This window comes from Eleginops maclovinus, chromosome 4 (genome assembly GCF_036324505.1).
Source record: "Eleginops maclovinus isolate JMC-PN-2008 ecotype Puerto Natales chromosome 4, JC_Emac_rtc_rv5, whole genome shotgun sequence".
In the NCBI taxonomy this organism is placed as follows: domain Eukaryota; kingdom Metazoa; phylum Chordata; class Actinopteri; order Perciformes; family Eleginopidae; genus Eleginops; species Eleginops maclovinus.
Genome location: NC_086352.1, coordinates 28,437,838 through 28,455,389, shown reverse-complemented (window position 1 = coordinate 28,455,389; position 17,552 = coordinate 28,437,838). Strand labels below are relative to the sequence as shown.

The window sequence follows — 17,552 nt, the reverse complement described above, 5'->3', positions numbered from 1 at the left end:
AACCTGAAGACCTGCAAAATATTGTATAAATGTACGACTTTGAGCATCTAAAATGTACATGAAACTAACTGAGAATGCTGAAACATGACAACTTTTTTAATAAATGTGTAACAATCCAACATTGAGAAAAACAGTTTTAATCTCCAACAAACTGATGGACCCTGACAGTGAGTGATATATCTGTATGGATAGGTTATCTTTTATTCATAGCAAAACAATACCAGTCTCCCACCACATCATGGCTTTTCTAATTCAGGATGTTTCTGTTTAGCATTAACATCTGTGTCTTCACATTGGCTTATCCTGTAAAATTCAAAGGAAAGTTTATGTCTTAAAGAATATCCCAAACTTTATAAATACAAAAATAATTTACACTTTAATTTATTTTATTTACAGAAACATATGATAAACACAGATATAGAAAACTGGGCATTTTTGTTTTAAAAAAATGATGTGCGGCCCCCCGAAAAGCTTTGGTGACCAAAGGCTGGGATCTAGATCTCTTATTTGGTCTATTCTCAGCTCACACACTGTACCAGTCACAGCATGCGTCAGCGCCACATCCTCCACTGCTTTTGAGAATAGTTTGTAGTTTCACTTCCATAAAAAGAAGTCGAGCTTTACTTTGAATTGACCAACATTGTCATCCTTTTCATGAGAAACAATAATTACTTTCCTGGTGAACAACGCTTTGTCACAGACTCTCTAACCCAGTCATACAGTAATGAAGATGACATAAATACCATAAAGCAAAGAAATTTGAATCACAATCAAAATTCCAATGTTCTTCTAACAGAGGGGAAATATACATTGTTACAACAAAGTCGGACAATATATATATAGAGAGAGAGAGACAAAAATAAAATACTCTTAATAAAAAGGTAAGCACGCATTGCATTAATAATAATAATAATAATAATCAAATAGTAGAAAAAGATAAGTGGCAGTATTGTGAAAGAACTGGGAGTGTATGATGTATAAACTATTTTAGTCATATGCGTTTCTTAATATTTTATAGGGGTTATACATGATCAAATATACTTAATATGCCTCTTACTGTTGTCAAAAGGTGCATCAAATCTACAGTATATTTATCATATCCTATTTGGACAATGTGTACTTCAATATAATCCATTGTTCTTTATTTATTACCTTCTATATACATTTTCCCTGTTTTTGCGCTGCTGCTACAACTGAGTTTCACCCCTTGGGATCAATATATATATACCTTAGCCTATTTATTTTATGCCCATGAATGGAAAGATTTATAAAGTGTTTCCTGGTTTTCTTATTTTCAGTTTGTTTGAAAATTGAATCATTAGCCTGTGTTTGTTTGTAATGACTCATGATTTCAAATGTTATTATTACGTATACAGTAAAAAGACTCAGTTCCTTCTTGGTAAAAATACATTTCAGTTGAATTCTTCTGAAGTAGCATCCCATAAATGACATAATTACTGACAGCTGAGGTTTCCAGATCTGTGTCCTTCCTCTGACACACCCTCACAGCTTTCTATAAAGCACCAGGAGCAGAGCACCTGCTGCATCGAGCATCCCAGTCAGCTACAGCAGGTAAGCTACACTGATCTTCTTCTCAGTCCTTTTGTTCTCACATAACTCATTTAGAACGTATGTATACCAAACCTATTCCTTAACCACCAAACACTTTACAAGTTTTACCTTTCAGATTTGAGGTTTAACTGTATATGAGCACCGTCATGACTCCAGTTTTGCTTTTTATCGTCTTCATCTCTTTGTCCTCCATTCCTCCGGTAAGTCTGACGCTTCATGTTTTCACAAACAATTATTGTGGGATTGACAAACAAAATGTTTAAGTTGTATTAATTTAAAAAAGAAAAAAGGGCATGAATAACTGTATTTCTATGAATTACATTGAAGCAAAAATAACCTATTTTTATAATATTTTTCATTTCTGTTTCAGGGTGCTACTCAAAAAGCACAAACACGTGAGTTGAGAATGGAGAATTTACTGTATATTGACATCTGTTTTCTTCTTAGTTTCTCTAGACATCTGACTTCTGAATTTGTTTCTGGTATCATTTGTTTTCTCTGTTTGTTTATTCTTTCAGAAGAGTTTGTGGACGCCTCTGATATCATCGAGAGAGCGAATGCTAACATAAGTACGACACAGGTTTTATATTTTCTATCCAAAATCAAAAAACATGATGGCAAAAATACAATGAGACCTGGTTTAGATCTCACCTGTTTGTCAAAGTCAAACAACAGAATATGACTTGTCAATTCACTTTAAAATATAAACAAAAATCTCCCCCACCTTACCTTAAAAAAGAGGCCCAGAAAATGTTTTAGTGCTAGCATTTGCTACACAGCTCCACCTCACCTCTGGGTTAAGCCCATCCAAACTTGAAAACCTAGCTACGCCCCTGTTGCAGACATTTGTTAAGGATTTTTTCCCCAAACATCTGTTTAATGAGAGGAAATGTTAAGGCTTTTCATTGTTGGTCATATATGCTTGTGAGATTTGTCTGAGCCCATTGGTAAATTTCCATGAAATTTGAAACTCCAGACTCCTGGTATGGTTATTCATGAACTTGTCTGTTTTACTTATTGTTCTGCAGCAACGCGCCTGGTCGACGGTGACATTGTGCCAAATTTAAGAAGGAATGCAGATGCCTGCACGGCTACAGGCTGCAAATGGCCCAAACGGAAAGGACACGTTAAAATACCGTTCATAATCTCCCCCAAATACAGTAAATTAACTTTTGCCCTTAAATTCCATCTAAATGTGAGATTTTATGCTGGAACATAGACCAGGTTTTACGAGAGCGCTGCTCGACACCCTGTTCTTTGTCTATGCAGCCACAACAGAGCGCAACATCATCATCCGAGCCCTGATGAGCTTCCACGCATCCACCTGCATTCGCTTTGTCAGCAGGGGCACCCAAAGAAATTACCTCTACTTCTACTCTGGATCTGGGTAAGAACACACATTGTAACACAATTAAATCTCATTGTTCTGGGATTATATTTGAATTTTCTAAGTCTGAACCCATTCCTGTTTGGTTGGTCGTGATCTTGCTTCATGTCAGTGTTGAAGGAAATCATACTTTAGGGGAGGGACTTAATGTAACTACTTTATATTCAGGGTGATTGATGGGGGCGGAAAAGAAGACGAAACAGAGCTTAAAAACACAACTCTGCTTTCAGTTTTCTCCAATCTTTTTGTTAAAAGTTGGATAACTACATCTCTTTCGGGATTCAAATTGTTGTTTGACTTTGAATGAAACTTCTGAGAAGTTCGAAGAAGAAATGTGTTTTTGGTGAAACAGATAACAACTCACAAATATGTGAAACATGGAAAATTTAAAGAATAAACCCAACCCATATTGTGTGTGTGTGTGTGTGTGTGTGTGTGTGTGTGTGTGTGTGTGTGTGTGTGTGTGTGTGTGTGTGTGTGTGTGTGTGTGTGTGTGTGTGTGTGTGTGTGTGATACAGGTGTTCGTCCTCCCTGGGCCGACAGCGTAGACGACAGCTTGTCTCCCTGGAGAAAAATGCTTGTGTGTACACATCCACAGTGCAGCACGAGGTTCTCCACGCTCTGGGCTTCAACCATGAGCAAGTCCGCTCTGACAGAGACAGATACGTCTCCATCCTCTACCAGAACATTAAGCCAGGTCATCTCACACACAAACACTCTTCTTCACAATCCTGGTTGTATTTGTTATACAAAAACAGGTGTGATGCTTCTTGACTGAAAACTTGCCAACATCAAAGATATTGCCATGATAGCAGCTCTGTAAGGTTTTTCCGATTTCCCCGTCCCCCCTGAGAAAGTAAGAGGATCACCATAAATAATGTCAATATATGATCTGGGGATTTTGAGCCATACATCTTTGAGATGTTGAGATATTTTACTAGATGAGTGAAAACTAGCTAAGTTGTTGCACTTGAGGAAAAGTCAGGGCAACACAAAATCTATCCTGTGAGCACCATGAATGCCTTTATTAAATCCATCCAATAGTTACTAATACTTTAAAGGGGTTGGCTGTAACGTCTACCAGCATGCTTTTAAGCATGATTTGTTTCCACATTTTCAATCCACCGTTCATAAAAAGGCAAAAATGTAAACACTTACCTCAAATATGAATCTCTATTGTTCTCTCATCCAGGAAAAGAACATAACTTTATGAAGCGGAAAACTAACAACTTGGGTACTCCCTATGACTTTGAATCTATCATGCACTACGGAAAGTGAGTGTTTGTGTGAGAGCATGTATGTTTGTTCAAATGTGACATCAGTCAGTGTGTGTTCAAAATCAAACATTTAATGATCATTGATTTATTTTTTGCTTCAGTCTTGGGTATTGTGAAGTTAAATGTCATCCAATGTGGCATTTAATCAGTTTTAAGTCTTAAATCTAATATAAATCTAAGCCTATTGCTGTAAGAACCCTGTATTAGGTTGCCAAAAACAAGCTCAAGAACAAGTCAACATTACAACTCATTTGTGAGTCAAAAGCAAGTGTGTGTGTGTGTGTATGTGTGTGTGTGTGTGTGTGTGTGTGTGTGTGTGTGTGTGTGTGTGTGTGTGTGTGTGTGTGTGTGTGTGTGTGTGTGTGTGTGTGTGTGTGTGTGTGTGTGTGTGTGTGTGTGCTTGTGTTGCGTGAGTGTAGCTCTGTATGCCAAACATGTTGTCTTCTTTTGCTCCTCAAGATACGGCTTCAGCAAAAACAGGCAACCAACCATTCTCGCTAAGAGCAATCCAAGTCTTAACTTTGGGACTGCTGGTACAATGAGCAAGAATGACATCGCTCGTGTCAACAAGCTTTACCAATGTTAATGTGAGTGGAAAATAATGCTAATTCAACCTAAACACAGCATATACACCAAACTACTAAAATGGTCTAACAGCAGAACAATACATAAATAAAACAGGGTTGAAATATTGTTTATTAGATCTCATTGTTTTTTTCCTCACCAGAAACGGAAGGAGACGGTCGGCCTCCAGATACTTCAACTCCCGGCTTGTTATGATTCACCCAAAGCTCCAGATCTGTTGTTTAACAGTGGCTAGCTTTCTGCTGAGGTCCATCAACCCAGAGGGCTCAGCTTTTCTTTAAATTATTTCTTATTTCTTATTGGATTTAAATCATTTACTCCCTTTATTGATTTAGAAATATACACTTTATAATATGGTTATGGTTTTACTTAGTGGGTTAAAGACACATTTAATAGTTAATGATACTGATAGGGGAAAATAAATAAAAACTATTCATCATAGAAACAATGATAAGAAACACATTGATGTAATGGAATTGCTGATTGATACTGATGATTTCAATTACTCTGTTTTTATCTTTCTCTGAAAAAAAATAAAAGTGATTTTACATTTATTTTGATTAGAAATGATGCTGTAATTACTCTCACTTTGAATCCCTAACTATGAATAAAATGCATAAAAGTGTTGTTTGTAGCTTTAGTCGTACTAGTTGCATCAACAGAAAGAATGCTAATTCTAAGCAGTGGTGGAAGAAATACTCCCTTATAGCCTACCTTTGTTGAGTTAAAGTACAAACAGAACAACGTATAAAACATATAACAAGTCAATGTTCTCTATCAAAAACAGAGTTAGGCAAAAGTACGGTACTATCAGGAAAATAACTTGAGGCATCAATAATGAACGTCTTAGACCCCTGACTGATAAATCATAAATAATGGTACATAATGATCTGTAATTCATATATATTTGCTAATTGAGTTAGGGGTTGAGCCACTCTAAAGGGTCATAAAATAAATCTGGAGGGTCCTGAGATCGTTAATGAGAAATATTGTATCATGTAATTAGAAAATATTAGGTCCTTTTGAGTACACTTGGACATTATGGCAATGTTTTCGACAAAGGTGTAACAATGTTGTATTAAGAAACCCTGGTTTAATTTCCAACAACGCAAAATACTTTTTAATGTTGTCGCACATTTTATTTAACATCCAAATCTAAGAAGTAACTTATTGTCTATTTTTTTAACTAGTGACTAATGTCCTAGTCCATGCCATACTGGCGGGGAAATGTACTTCCAGCGGTTGTCAGTCCCACATTTTGCTCAGGCATCTCAGAGGACCCTCTTCCACCTGCAGGTTGTAGACAGGACCCTGAAAAACTGGTGTCAGGAATAGCAGGCACAACTGAATGCTCTGACGGCACTGAGTCAGCGTGTCTGAGCACACATGTGTTAATTAGAGTGGCACACTCTGTTCTGCACTGTACAAACTTTATTCATCCTTCGGATGAGTTTGAAAAGTTAACCTGTAGAATGGGTGTGGTATCTGTAATACTAAGATGAAGTTGAAGAAGAAATATTTAAACATATTGTAAGTGGATGGCAAGAAGCAAGGTTTGACTTTTGCACTTCAACACACAGTAGATCAGAGAGAGGAAAGAGAGGTTCAATTAGCTGGCTTATCCTGCCATCTACTGGCCGAAGTCCGATACAGAATCAGGCTGGAAAAAATGTAAAATGACCACCCACTAGTTATTAACTTGCAAATAATTATACATCAATGACTATGAACAAATATAAACTGTGTGATAACTACAATTACAATTGGGCCACAGTGTGTATAAAACTGACATTTCATGAACACACACAGACACAGAGACACACACGTCCACAACACACAATTACGCAAAAGTCAAAGTCCACTTTATTGTCAAAGTTTCCACATGTGTTATACATACAGAAAATTGAAATACCGTTTCTTGCAGTCCCACAGTGCAAATATAAACAAGAACATATAACATATAAAGATAAGAGCGTAGATAAAGGGGTATACAAAAAATAATATAGTAATAGGCTATGTTAGACACAATCAACATAGTTTGACCATAGTGCACGTAGGTCTTTAGTGCAAATAATTCTTAGTGCAAAGTACATTTTCAGTAGCAGAACACAACACAATGTGGCTTATGGATAAGATAAGATAAGATGTACCTTAATCCCCGTTGGGAAATTCAGGAGTTGAAAGTCAAGCAGCAACAGAGTGAGAATGAAAAACAGGACCGTACGGTTTCACACAGGATAATAAAATGAAATTGAAATTAAATTAAAATTATATACAGGTAAGTAACTGTTAAAACAAACGTTTAAAAAAAAAAAAATCCTACCAATAATATATACAAGTTGGAAAACAGTGTCCGAACACTTACAATTATACATACAATTATATAGTACATTTAATACCTAACTCATTCAGCCTACTTTCAGCTACAGAAACGACTCTACTATTAAATTATTCAGATATTGCAGGAGGATATATATTTGGTTATTTATACAGCAGTCACCATTCAGCTATTCAAATATTCAGATTTTTCTGCATTTTCAGTAAAGTTCAGCGACACATTTTCGCAGTTTACAGCATTCAGATGCATTTTAGCAGGAAATCCCTTTTCTAGTCTCATTTTATTCTCCTTCTTCCACCACAAATTTTGTCATGCTACTTGCCGGGCAGCGTTCACATGAAACACAAAAAAAATCACATGAATGAATGACTGCGGATATGTGTGCTATGTCTTTTATAAGAGATTCGCCGTTTTCATCCAAATTGCAGCAAACTGCAATCATTTTCCCAATAGTGAATGGGAAATCCATTTGAACAGAGCTCAAAAACACCCCACTTTGAGCCGATACAGATTTCGCATACTTTAACGAAGAACAATAATTAAGTTTAAACGGTTCTCAAGACAATGGACTTTATTATACTAATTCACTTAATATTTTTTGATAGTTAGTAGTCGGCTCTCACGTAGTCGCAACTCACCTTTTGTGAAAATGTCCCAATGTTTCACATTTTATGATGGGTTTGTATGGTAGAGCTCGTTAAGACTTGTAGTGGGGGAAATCACGGCTAGAGGGGAAATAAGGAGCTGTAAAATCTCTGAGTTCTTTTCCCCAACTATTGCTCGGCTGGCCACAAGTTTCACTCTTAACACCTAATTTGGTGGTCATAATGTAGGGAAACGAACAGTGGCGGCTCCTGACAAATTTCTCAGGGGGGGCAAAAGTTGTGATGATGGCTAAGATGACCCATTCAATGGGTAAAATAATAATAAATAAAAGTCAGATAGCCAGCTTTACAGTGTCACATCTCATTGTTTAATTTGGTTTTCAACCACTAGATGCAACCCCAGACATAAAATATACAATACATTTGGTTCCACAATAAAACACACATTAACAGATAGTTTGTCATCTAATAGTTTGCCCTTGAAATCACTTTTAGCACAGTCTACAATTTATAGCCATCATGGATGCCATAGCAATAATCAAATCAAATTATACTATAATCAAAACTGTAATTAATCAAAATTTTCCAGAACATATTCCATTTACCACTATACAGTTTACAGGTTTACAGGTCTCCGCCAGACGCGCGTCCGAGCACGCATCAGTGCGTAACTGCGTATGACGAAATCACGTTAGGGCAAGCCCCCCCGGAGCCCATAGAAATGCATTGTATCGTTCGATTTTTGAAAAAACGAGTCTCAACATGTAAGTCTATGAGAGCGCCTGGGGCGATTTTCAATCTGACTGATATCGCCCCAAGGGGGCGGGGCTACTGGTTGGACAGTGACATCCAGGCTGCTGATTGTCGCAGCGATATTCAGGCTGCTGTTTGGACTATACTATTAAGACTTAGACCGGCAAAATAAACTCTTTTCTCTCTTTTTTTTTTCTTTTTTTTTTTTTCGTTTGGCTTAAGGAGGGCGGTGCACTATCGCCCCCTATGGGCCAGCCGCCCCTGGAAACGAACCCAAGTTTCAGTCACACCAGGCCCAGACCGGCCATCTGGAGCACCGGGTGGTTTCCTGATGGCCTGGCTTGTAAAGTGGCCTGCTGGCCTGAGGATTTTTTTGTTTTGTTTATGTAATGTAAACGCAACGCTGAGCAAATATGGGTCTGCCTCACACATGGTGACTGGCTGTCTACATGACGTGACCTGCCGACATGGAAACTGTCATACCGATCATACACTAAAGCCCTCGATGGGTCCCCTTTTCCACCAAACCCGATCCGATTCAAGACCTGATCTTTTGCTTTTCTGGCATTTTTCTGGTCCGAGTGGAGCTCAAGTTTAGCTGCGTCATTGCGTCATCGTTAGCTAGGGTGACCAGATTTGAGGTGGTGAAAAAGAGGACACTTGCGATTGTTGGGGGGTGGGGGGAAGCGCCAGTCAATTTAAGTACACGCTTAATGGTCCCAACAGTGAAAACCGGGCGTTTTCATGAATTTATAAAACCCCCACTTGCGATTGTTGGGGGGTGGGGGGAAGCGCCAGTCAATTTTTAATGGTCCCAACAGTGAAAACCGGGCGTTTTCATGAATTTATAAAACCCCCCGACGCTCGGACAGGACGTAAAAAGAGGACATGTCCGGGCAAAAGAGGACGTTTGGTCACCCTACGTTAGCGTCATGCTGAACCCACACAGCATTTTACGTCGCTGATTTTCTCACCAACGCCGCTCCCAACAACATCAATAGAGGACTGTGTTGGGTCGATATCATGTAGTTTTTAATCATAGGAAGCCAGATTCAATTAAAGAACTACCTCTCCAACCTTATACTTCTCTACAGAGTCCCGTGGTTCATTGTTTATTAATGTGGTTCAGCGGCATTTACCGCCCAGTGCTGCTCGTCACCCATGTTTTGATTCCATCCGATAGCTGCAATAATACAAAACAGGAAAACGTCAGCCTGCTCTTCACAATGATCAATAACAGTGAACGGATGGTCTTTAAAGTAAGGTAAAAATAAACAGAATCAAACTAAGCCTGGTTACTGTTGCCTGACTTTATAAAGTGTGTGGTTGCATTCTAGTCACTTTGCTCAGCGATACTGCTTGTTACAACGAGTAGCCTATTCACTGTACTCGTCATCAACTGTTATTGCTCAGGTTAATCTCGCCCCCCCCCCCCCCCCCCGTCGTAAATTAGTGAACGTAACTGTGATATATGTGGTTCTCTGATCTTGCCGGGCAGCGGAGTAGGGTCAGCAAGATCCGTTTGTTCTGCGCTTAAAGCCGGCACCTCTGTGTTGGAAACAAGAAAAAACAAGATCTTTATCAGCTCCGGCTCCAGCTCTGGCTTTGAGTGTTTAGATAGTTTACTTTAGTATAAGTCAGCGGTTCCCAAACTTTTTTTGCGGCGCACCCCCTTCTACGTCCCAACCGGGTTGACGCGCCGCCCAAAAAAAACAAACAAAAAACGCAACAAAGCTTTGTTCTATCACCATATAAATAACTTTGTCCTGAGACGTTCCACTTGACAGTTTCCCTGATTTCAGCCAATTAATCATATTTGAAAGAATGAATGAAACGAGTTGGCGTGCATATCCTAGGCTACAGTGAAACGTAGAAGAAGACAGCGGCTGTCTTCTTCTACGTTTCTATCAAAAACGAATAAATTATAGTTTTTTTGATTCAAAATAAAAGGGATTACAAAGGACATGTTTATTGTTCCTGTTTTTTATCTAACCTATGGAAAAATCCCACTTAAAAAACAACATTGTGTAATATTTTTACACCAGACCACCATTATATGTTTCATTTCGCGCACCCCCTGGTGGCAGCTCGTGCACCCCCACACTTTGGGAATCCCTGGTTTAAGTTATCTCAGTGGCTCTCAAGCGATTTGGCCAAGACACACCTTTTATAATATTATTATAAATAACTGAATCAATAAAAACGGGTATGAAATCATTGCAATCAATATTGTAGGACAGTACAACTAAAATACAGTTTGAAAGGGGAGTGATTATTAAACATGCATGAATAAAAAGAAAACATTTTAACTAGGTGAAATAAGATAAAATAAACTTTAAAAACTTGTTGAGAGCTAAAACTAGTCTTTACAGGTGCGTCACAGAGGAGCAGTGGGAGAGGAGGGAGACAGGAGAGGCTGATTCAGGAGCCCAGACACACACAACTAAATGAACCCACAAATATGAAATAAATCAGCTTCAATGTATTGCTATTGGAATGTTATTGGTCACGGCCATATTCTTAACATTTTATGATTATTGAAATGTATAATGTATACTGACTTATTGTCCCATTGTGGCCCCGAGTCACACAGTCAAGTTGTCTCGGAATTTTCTTGTTTTTTACTTCTGCTGCTTATTCATGTTGTATTATTTTATGCCAATAAATAAAAATATTTCTAAAGTGTTTCGTAGTTTTTCTTTTACTTTTTTTTTTTGAAAGCGTGTACAATTGGCCTTTTGTTTCTTTGTAATGACTCATACATTCACATGTTTTTTTTTTTTAAACTTACAGTAAAGAGTCTGATTTACTTCCTGGAAAAGTTGAATTCTTCTGAAGTAGCATCTCATAAATTACATAATGACTGACAGCTGAGGTTTACAGATCTGTGTCCTTCCTCTGACACACCCTCACAGCTTTCTATAAAGCACCAGGAGCGGAGCACCTGCTGCATCGAGCATCCCAGTCAGCTACAGCAGGTAAGCTCCACTGATCTTCTTCTTAGTCTTTTTGTTTTCACATAAATCATTTAGAACGTATGTATACCAAACCTATTCTTTCAGATTTGAGGTTTAATTGCGGATGAGCACCGCTACATCGGCCATTCCTCCGGTAAGTCTGACTCTTCGTGTTCACACAAACAATTCCCGTAGGACAAAAAAAGCTTTGGTTGATTTAAAAAAGAAAAAGGGGCATAAATACTTTAATTTGTATAAATAAAATTAAAAGAAATGTTGTGCATTTGTGTTGTAGGGTGCTACTCAAAAAGCACAAACACGTGAGTTGAGAATGGAGAATTTACTGTATATTGACCTCTGTTTTCTTCTTAGTTTCTCTAGACATCTGACTTCTGAATTTGTTTCTGGTATCATTTGTTTTCTCTGTTTGTTTATTCTTTCAGAAGAGTTTGTGGACGCCTCTGATATCATCGAGAGAGCGAATGCTAACATAAGTACGACACAGGTTTTATATTTTCTATCCAAAATCAAAAAACATGATGGCAAAAATACAATGAGACCTGGTTTAGATCTCACCTGTTTGTCAAAGTCAAACAACAGAATATGACTTGTCAAGAGTTACCATTGCAGACATTTATTAAGGATTTTTCCTCAACATCTGTTAGTTCCAGCATGTTTAATGAGAGGAAAGGCTTTTCATTGTTGGTCAGATATGTTTGTGGGAAAAAAACCTTAGCCTCAGCCCATTGTTCAATTTCCATGAAATGTGTGAAACTCCAGACTCCTGAAACATGTCGGTTTCACCTATTGTTCTGCAGCAACGCGCCTGGTCGACGGAGACATTGCGCCAAATTTAAGAAGGAATGCAGATCCCTGCACGGCTACAGGCTGCAAATGGCCCAAATATGGAAGATATGTTTACATACCCATCATATTCTCCAACCGCTACAGTAAATTCACTTTTGCGCCCTAACATTCAACCTACATTTGAGATTTGATGCTGGTAGTCAGACCACGTTTGGCGTGAACACTGCTCAGCACCCTGTTCTTTGTATCTTCAGCAACAACAGAGCGCAACATCATCATCCGAGCCCTGTTGATCTTCCACGCATCCACCTGCATTCGCTTTGTCAGGAGGGGCTCCCATAGAAATTACCTCTACTTCTACTCTGGATCTGGGTAAGAACACACACTGTAACACAATTAAATCTCATTATTCTGGGATTATATTTGAATTTTCTAAGTCTGAATCCTTGTCGGTGCGGATCATTTTACAACATTTCAAGTTTCCTGAGGCTGTCATTCTTTTTAAGCAATATGAACAGGAGTGTTGTGAATATTTAATGAGGAAGATTTGGAAGACACAGCAGTGCCGATTTAATGTTAAATACAGTTGATTGCATTGACAATGTAAGGTATTGCATCAACATGGAGTTTTTAAGTTGATGATGGGATAAGGATACATTATGTTATTTTCCAAACTGATATTCTACTCTGCTAAAGGTTTAGCAATAAAATGATTAGAAACAATTAGCCAGCTCTAAGTCAAATGTATATACTGTATATTATTTTTTACTGAAGAACCTAACACTGTAGTTTTTGAAATATTGTCAAATCGCAGCATGCTTTAACAACGTATATGTTGTAATAATATATTATTATATATAAAAGCTTTACAGTATATCTAATCTAGTAAAGCTACCATAAACGAACCTGCTGATGGCTTGTTCACCTGCCACTTGTTTTGCTGGATGTTTAATTTCGCATTGTTACCCATGAAGGGCCTCCCCTCATGTTCTTTCAGCTTCCCTATTGGCAGTGGTGGAAGAAGTGTTCAGATCCTTTACTTCACTAGAAGTACTCACACTGTAAATATACTAAAAGATTACATAGACATGTGAAACATGACAAATAAAAACATAGTGTGTTAACATCTATATACTTTTTTATTTGAGTACAGTACTTAATTAAAGTAGTTATCCAAAACACCCATTTCCTTAAAAGTTAATAATACTTGAAGCGAGGAATGCATGAACCACACCTATTCTTACAGGGGTTTTTCCTGTTTTGTGTGTGTGTGTGTGTGTGTGTGTGTGTGTGTGTGTGTGTGTGTGTGTGTGTGTGTGTGTGTGTGTGTGTGTGTGTGTGTGTGTGTGTGTGTGTGTGTGTGTGTGTGTGTGTGTGTGTGTGTGTGTGAGACAGGTGTTGGTCCTACCTGGGCCGACAGCATAGAGGACAGCTTGTATCCCTGCAGAAAAATGGTTGGTTGTACAAATCCACAGTGCAGCACGAGGTTCCCCACGCTCTGTTTTTGTTGTGAAAATTCACCAACATCAAAGTCACTGCCATGATAGCAGCTCTTCAAGGTCTTTCCCATTTCCCAGTTCGCACATCCTCCATCAACCTTGAGAGAGGCCCAGTCTTGTGTTTAGCGTTTTAGCATGCTAACATCTGATAATTACAAGTCAACACAAAGGAAAGTTGAGGCTGGGGAAGGTGTTAGTTTCAGGCTAGATAACCAATTGAACCCAAATGTAGAACACACAGCACTGAGATAGGGAGCGGTTGCAAAGGAGTTTATTTGAATACTTAAACAAGGTTGAAGCAAAGGGGTCGGAGGTAGGAGTCAGGCAGGATGCTGTGTAGCAGAGTCTATGATCTGACGGCTTGCTGGAGTTGGAGCCCGGTATTTAAAGTCATGTTGATTGGGATTGAAAACAGCCTGGCACCTGCACACCAAATCCCAATCCTGTAATTAAGCACAGACACACACAGGGGAGGAGAGAGAAGAGAGATTCCTTGCTAGGGAGCAGAGGGCCTGACAGTTAGCTTTGTAGAGATAAGTATTGGACACATTTAGATTTTCATCTGATGGCGCGAGAGGGAAATAATTAGAATATATTATCTGGGCATTTTATGAAAATATATCTTTTAGATGTTGAGATATTTTACTAGATGAGTAACATTTTAACTAAGTTGTTGCACTTGAGGAAAAGTCAGGGCAACACGAAATCTATTGGGAAACATCCCGTGAGCACCATGAATGTCTCTATTATATCCATCCAATAGTTACTAATACTTCAAAGGGGTTGGCTGTTACGTCTACCAGCATGCTTTTAAGCAAGTTTTGTTACCACATTTTCAATCCACCATTCATAAAAAGGCAAAAATGTAAACACTTTCCTCAAATGTAAATGCTTTTTTGTTGTGTCTTCCCGTGCAGAAGAGAAAGTAATTTTATGAAGAAGCAAACTAACAACTTGGGTACTCCCTACGACTTCGACTCCATCATGCACTACGGAAAGTGAGTCTTAAATCTAACTCTAGATTGCCAAAACGAGCTCACAAACAAGTCAACATTACAATGTCATTTTTGGTGTGTGTGTGTGTGTGTGTGTGTGTGTGTGTGTGTGTGTGTGTGTGTGTGTGTGTGTGTGTGTGTTCCAGATTGTTCAATGTTGACCTTGCCTTTGCTATTCTGGATATCTTCTTCTGTCGCACAGTATTTATGTTCCCACACAGAGAACAATTGTCAGTAATTTATAGAATACAATAAAAAATAAATGTTTTAATTTAACTCAAAGACATGTGTATTTATATATATATATATATGAAGTGTATGAAGTGAAAAGAAATGTCCAATAAAAAACATACATACAGAGAGACCACTCCACATTTTTCTTAAATCTTTATTTGTACATGTATGGCAGCCATTACAGTGTCTGTTGAATTCCAACACAAAAAACAAATGTCAGTAGTTTATATAATACAATAAAAAATAAATGTTTTAATTTAACTCAAAGACATGTGTATTTATATATATATATATATTACATACCACAGACGACTGAGTCAGGATTATATAATGGAAAGATTAGTGAACCAGGAAGCTCTTACTCAACAATCCAATTGAATCACACTGTGTCAAAGTCATGTTTGTGTAGGTAACATGTCATCAGTCAGACTGCAGGGCAGATATCTGTCATTACCTACCCGACACTGGCACATTTGCTTTTGTCACTTTACTTGTGTTTTCACATTGTTTACCGCTTCAGGGACTTTCAAATATTTCCTCAAAGGCTCAGATTTTCATAACATACTGTGAAATGTTTTGTTTGTCTACAAAAGTCAACTTTCCAACGACCTCTGTATGCCAAACATGTTGTCTTCTTTTGCTCCTCAAGATACGCCTTCAGCAAAAACAGCCAACCGACCATCCTCGCTAAGAGCAATCCAAGTCTTAACTTTGGGACTGCTGGTACAATGAGCAAGAATGACATCGCTCGTGTCAACAAGCTTTACCGATGTTAATGTGAGTGGAAAATAATGCTAATTCAACCTAAACACAGCATATACACCAAACTACTAAAATGGTCTAACAGCAGAACAATACATAAATAAAACAGGGTTGAAATATTGTTTATTAGATCTCATTGTTTTTTTCCTCACCAGAAACGGAAGGAGACGGTCGGCCTCCAGATACTTCAACTCCCGGCTCGTTATGATTCACCAATAGCTCCAGATCTGTTGTTTAACAGTGGCTAGCTTTCTGCTGAGGTCCATCAACCCAGAGGGCTCAGCTTTTCTTTAAATAATTTCTTATTGGATTTAAGTCATTTACTCTATAATATGGCTATGGCTAGCTTTCTGCTGAGGTCAGACACAATACCGATCTAGAGGGCTCAGCCCTCATTTGATTTAAATCATTTACTCACTTTATTGATTTTTCAAATATAAACTTTATTTTATGATTTTGGTTTTACTTGATGGGCTCAAGATTCATTAAATAGTTAATGATACTATAAGGGGAAGAAAAATAAAAACAATTAAAAAAACAATTCATCATAGAAACAATGACAAAAAACACATTGATGTAATGGAATTGCTGATTGATACTGATGATGTCAATGATTTGGTATTATTCTTTGCAATGAAGTTATTCATTTGTTGATTAAAGTTTCTGTAAAAAAACAAATGTTATTTTTTATTTCTTTGAATAAAAATGAGGCTGCAGTTAATCTCACATTGAGTCCGTTTAGTCGTTTTAGTTGCATCAACAGAAAGAATGCTAATTCTAAGCAGTGGTGGAAGAAATACTCTGATACATTCTTAAAAACATACGGTATTACAAGTAATTGTTCTGCATTAAAAAACCTATAAGTCAAAGAATATCAGGAAATGTATATTAGGCTTCAAACATTTAGGTTTAGATCCTTGGACTGATGTATCATATATTAGCCTGCAATATTAAATAAATTAAGGATGCTTGAAATGAATCTTGTTTAAATTTATATTTGTACATACACTAGTTTAGGTCCAGTGGTTCCCATCCTTGGGTTAAGGTGGGTCATTAAATCATCAATTGGAGAAAATTGTACAGTGCAATTGTAAAATATTGGGGAATTTCTTTGTCTTTGAGCATCTTCAAGTAATTTAACAATTGTCTTAATGAAAGGTGTAACAATCCAAGATTGAGAAACACAAGTTTAATTGAAGACAACGCACACTATTCTTTTGAAATTGTGATACGTTTTATTTGATATGTTAATCTGAGAAGCAACTTATTGTAATTTATAACTAGTAACTAATAGAATAGAAGTATAAAATATATAACATTCAAATCCTCAATTAATGTATGTATTAAAACTTAAAATGTACCTTGGTTTCTCAGTCACACATTTCCCAAATCATCTCCTGCTTGTTCTATGAGTTTTTGCTCAGGCATCTCACAGAACCCTTTGTCACCTGCTTATAGACAGGACTGTGACAAACTGGTGTCAGGAATAGCAGCCACGAGCACATGCTCTGACAGCATGCAGTCAGAGTGTCTGAGCACATATGTCTTCATTAAACTTGTAGTCTTTACGCAGTGATGTTGTGTGGGTTGGTTGTGGATCTTTCACTTTTGTTAATTAAAATCTAACTTGCACTGAAAGTACTTGGTTTGGTTAAAGTTTCCTAAGAAGTTTAAATATGGAAAATATGATATATTCATCCGTACATCTATCTATCTTCAACCGGTTACCCGGAGATGGGATGCGGAGGAATCAGTTCCAGCAGGGGGCAGAACATGTCCCT

The 17,552-nt window shown here is 37.7% G+C and overlaps 2 protein-coding genes across 2 annotated transcripts; both read left to right on the top strand.

Moving 5' to 3' along the window:
- Positions 1–1,672: 1,672 nt before the first annotated feature.
- On the top strand, positions 1,673–5,375 carry LOC134863790 (low choriolytic enzyme-like). The gene is made up of 9 exons (XM_063882501.1): positions 1,673–1,772; positions 1,943–1,967; positions 2,091–2,141; positions 2,601–2,732; positions 2,842–2,959; positions 3,478–3,656; positions 4,152–4,233; positions 4,696–4,823; positions 4,964–5,375. The coding sequence occupies exons 1-8, from the start codon at positions 1,707–1,709 to the stop codon at positions 4,820–4,822; spliced, it is 780 nt and encodes a 259-aa protein (XP_063738571.1). The 5' UTR covers positions 1,673–1,706; the 3' UTR covers position 4,823; positions 4,964–5,375.
- A 6,330-nt stretch (positions 5,376–11,705) lies between these two features.
- On the top strand, positions 11,706–16,319 carry LOC134863084 (hatching enzyme 1.2-like). Its single transcript, XM_063881356.1, has 7 exons — positions 11,706–11,968; positions 12,293–12,424; positions 12,536–12,653; positions 13,677–13,790; positions 14,698–14,778; positions 15,659–15,786; positions 15,927–16,319. Exons 1-6 carry the CDS (start codon positions 11,806–11,808, stop codon positions 15,783–15,785), a joined length of 735 nt encoding a protein of 244 aa, XP_063737426.1. The 5' UTR covers positions 11,706–11,805; the 3' UTR covers position 15,786; positions 15,927–16,319.
- Positions 16,320–17,552: the final 1,233 nt, after the last annotated feature.

Bases quoted from the DNA above. Each gene is read 5' to 3' on its own strand.
- LOC134863790 (XM_063882501.1), top strand. From the start codon at position 1,707: ATGAGCACCGTCATGACTCCAGTTTTGCTTTTTATCGTCTTCATCTCT. The intron at 1,773-1,942 runs GTAAGTCTGACG...TTTCTGTTTCAG, and splicing joins CTTTGTCCTCCATTCCTCCG to GGTGCTACTCAAAAAGCACA. The intron at 4,234-4,695 runs GTGAGTGTTTGT...TTGCTCCTCAAG, and splicing joins TCTATCATGCACTACGGAAA to ATACGGCTTCAGCAAAAACA.
- LOC134863084 (XM_063881356.1), top strand. From the start codon at position 11,806: ATGGAGAATTTACTGTATATTGACCTCTGTTTTCTTCTTAGTTTCTCT. The intron at 11,969-12,292 runs GTACGACACAGG...ATTGTTCTGCAG, and splicing joins GAGAGCGAATGCTAACATAA to CAACGCGCCTGGTCGACGGA. The intron at 13,791-14,697 runs GTGAAAATTCAC...CTTCCCGTGCAG, and splicing joins CCCCACGCTCTGTTTTTGTT to AAGAGAAAGTAATTTTATGA.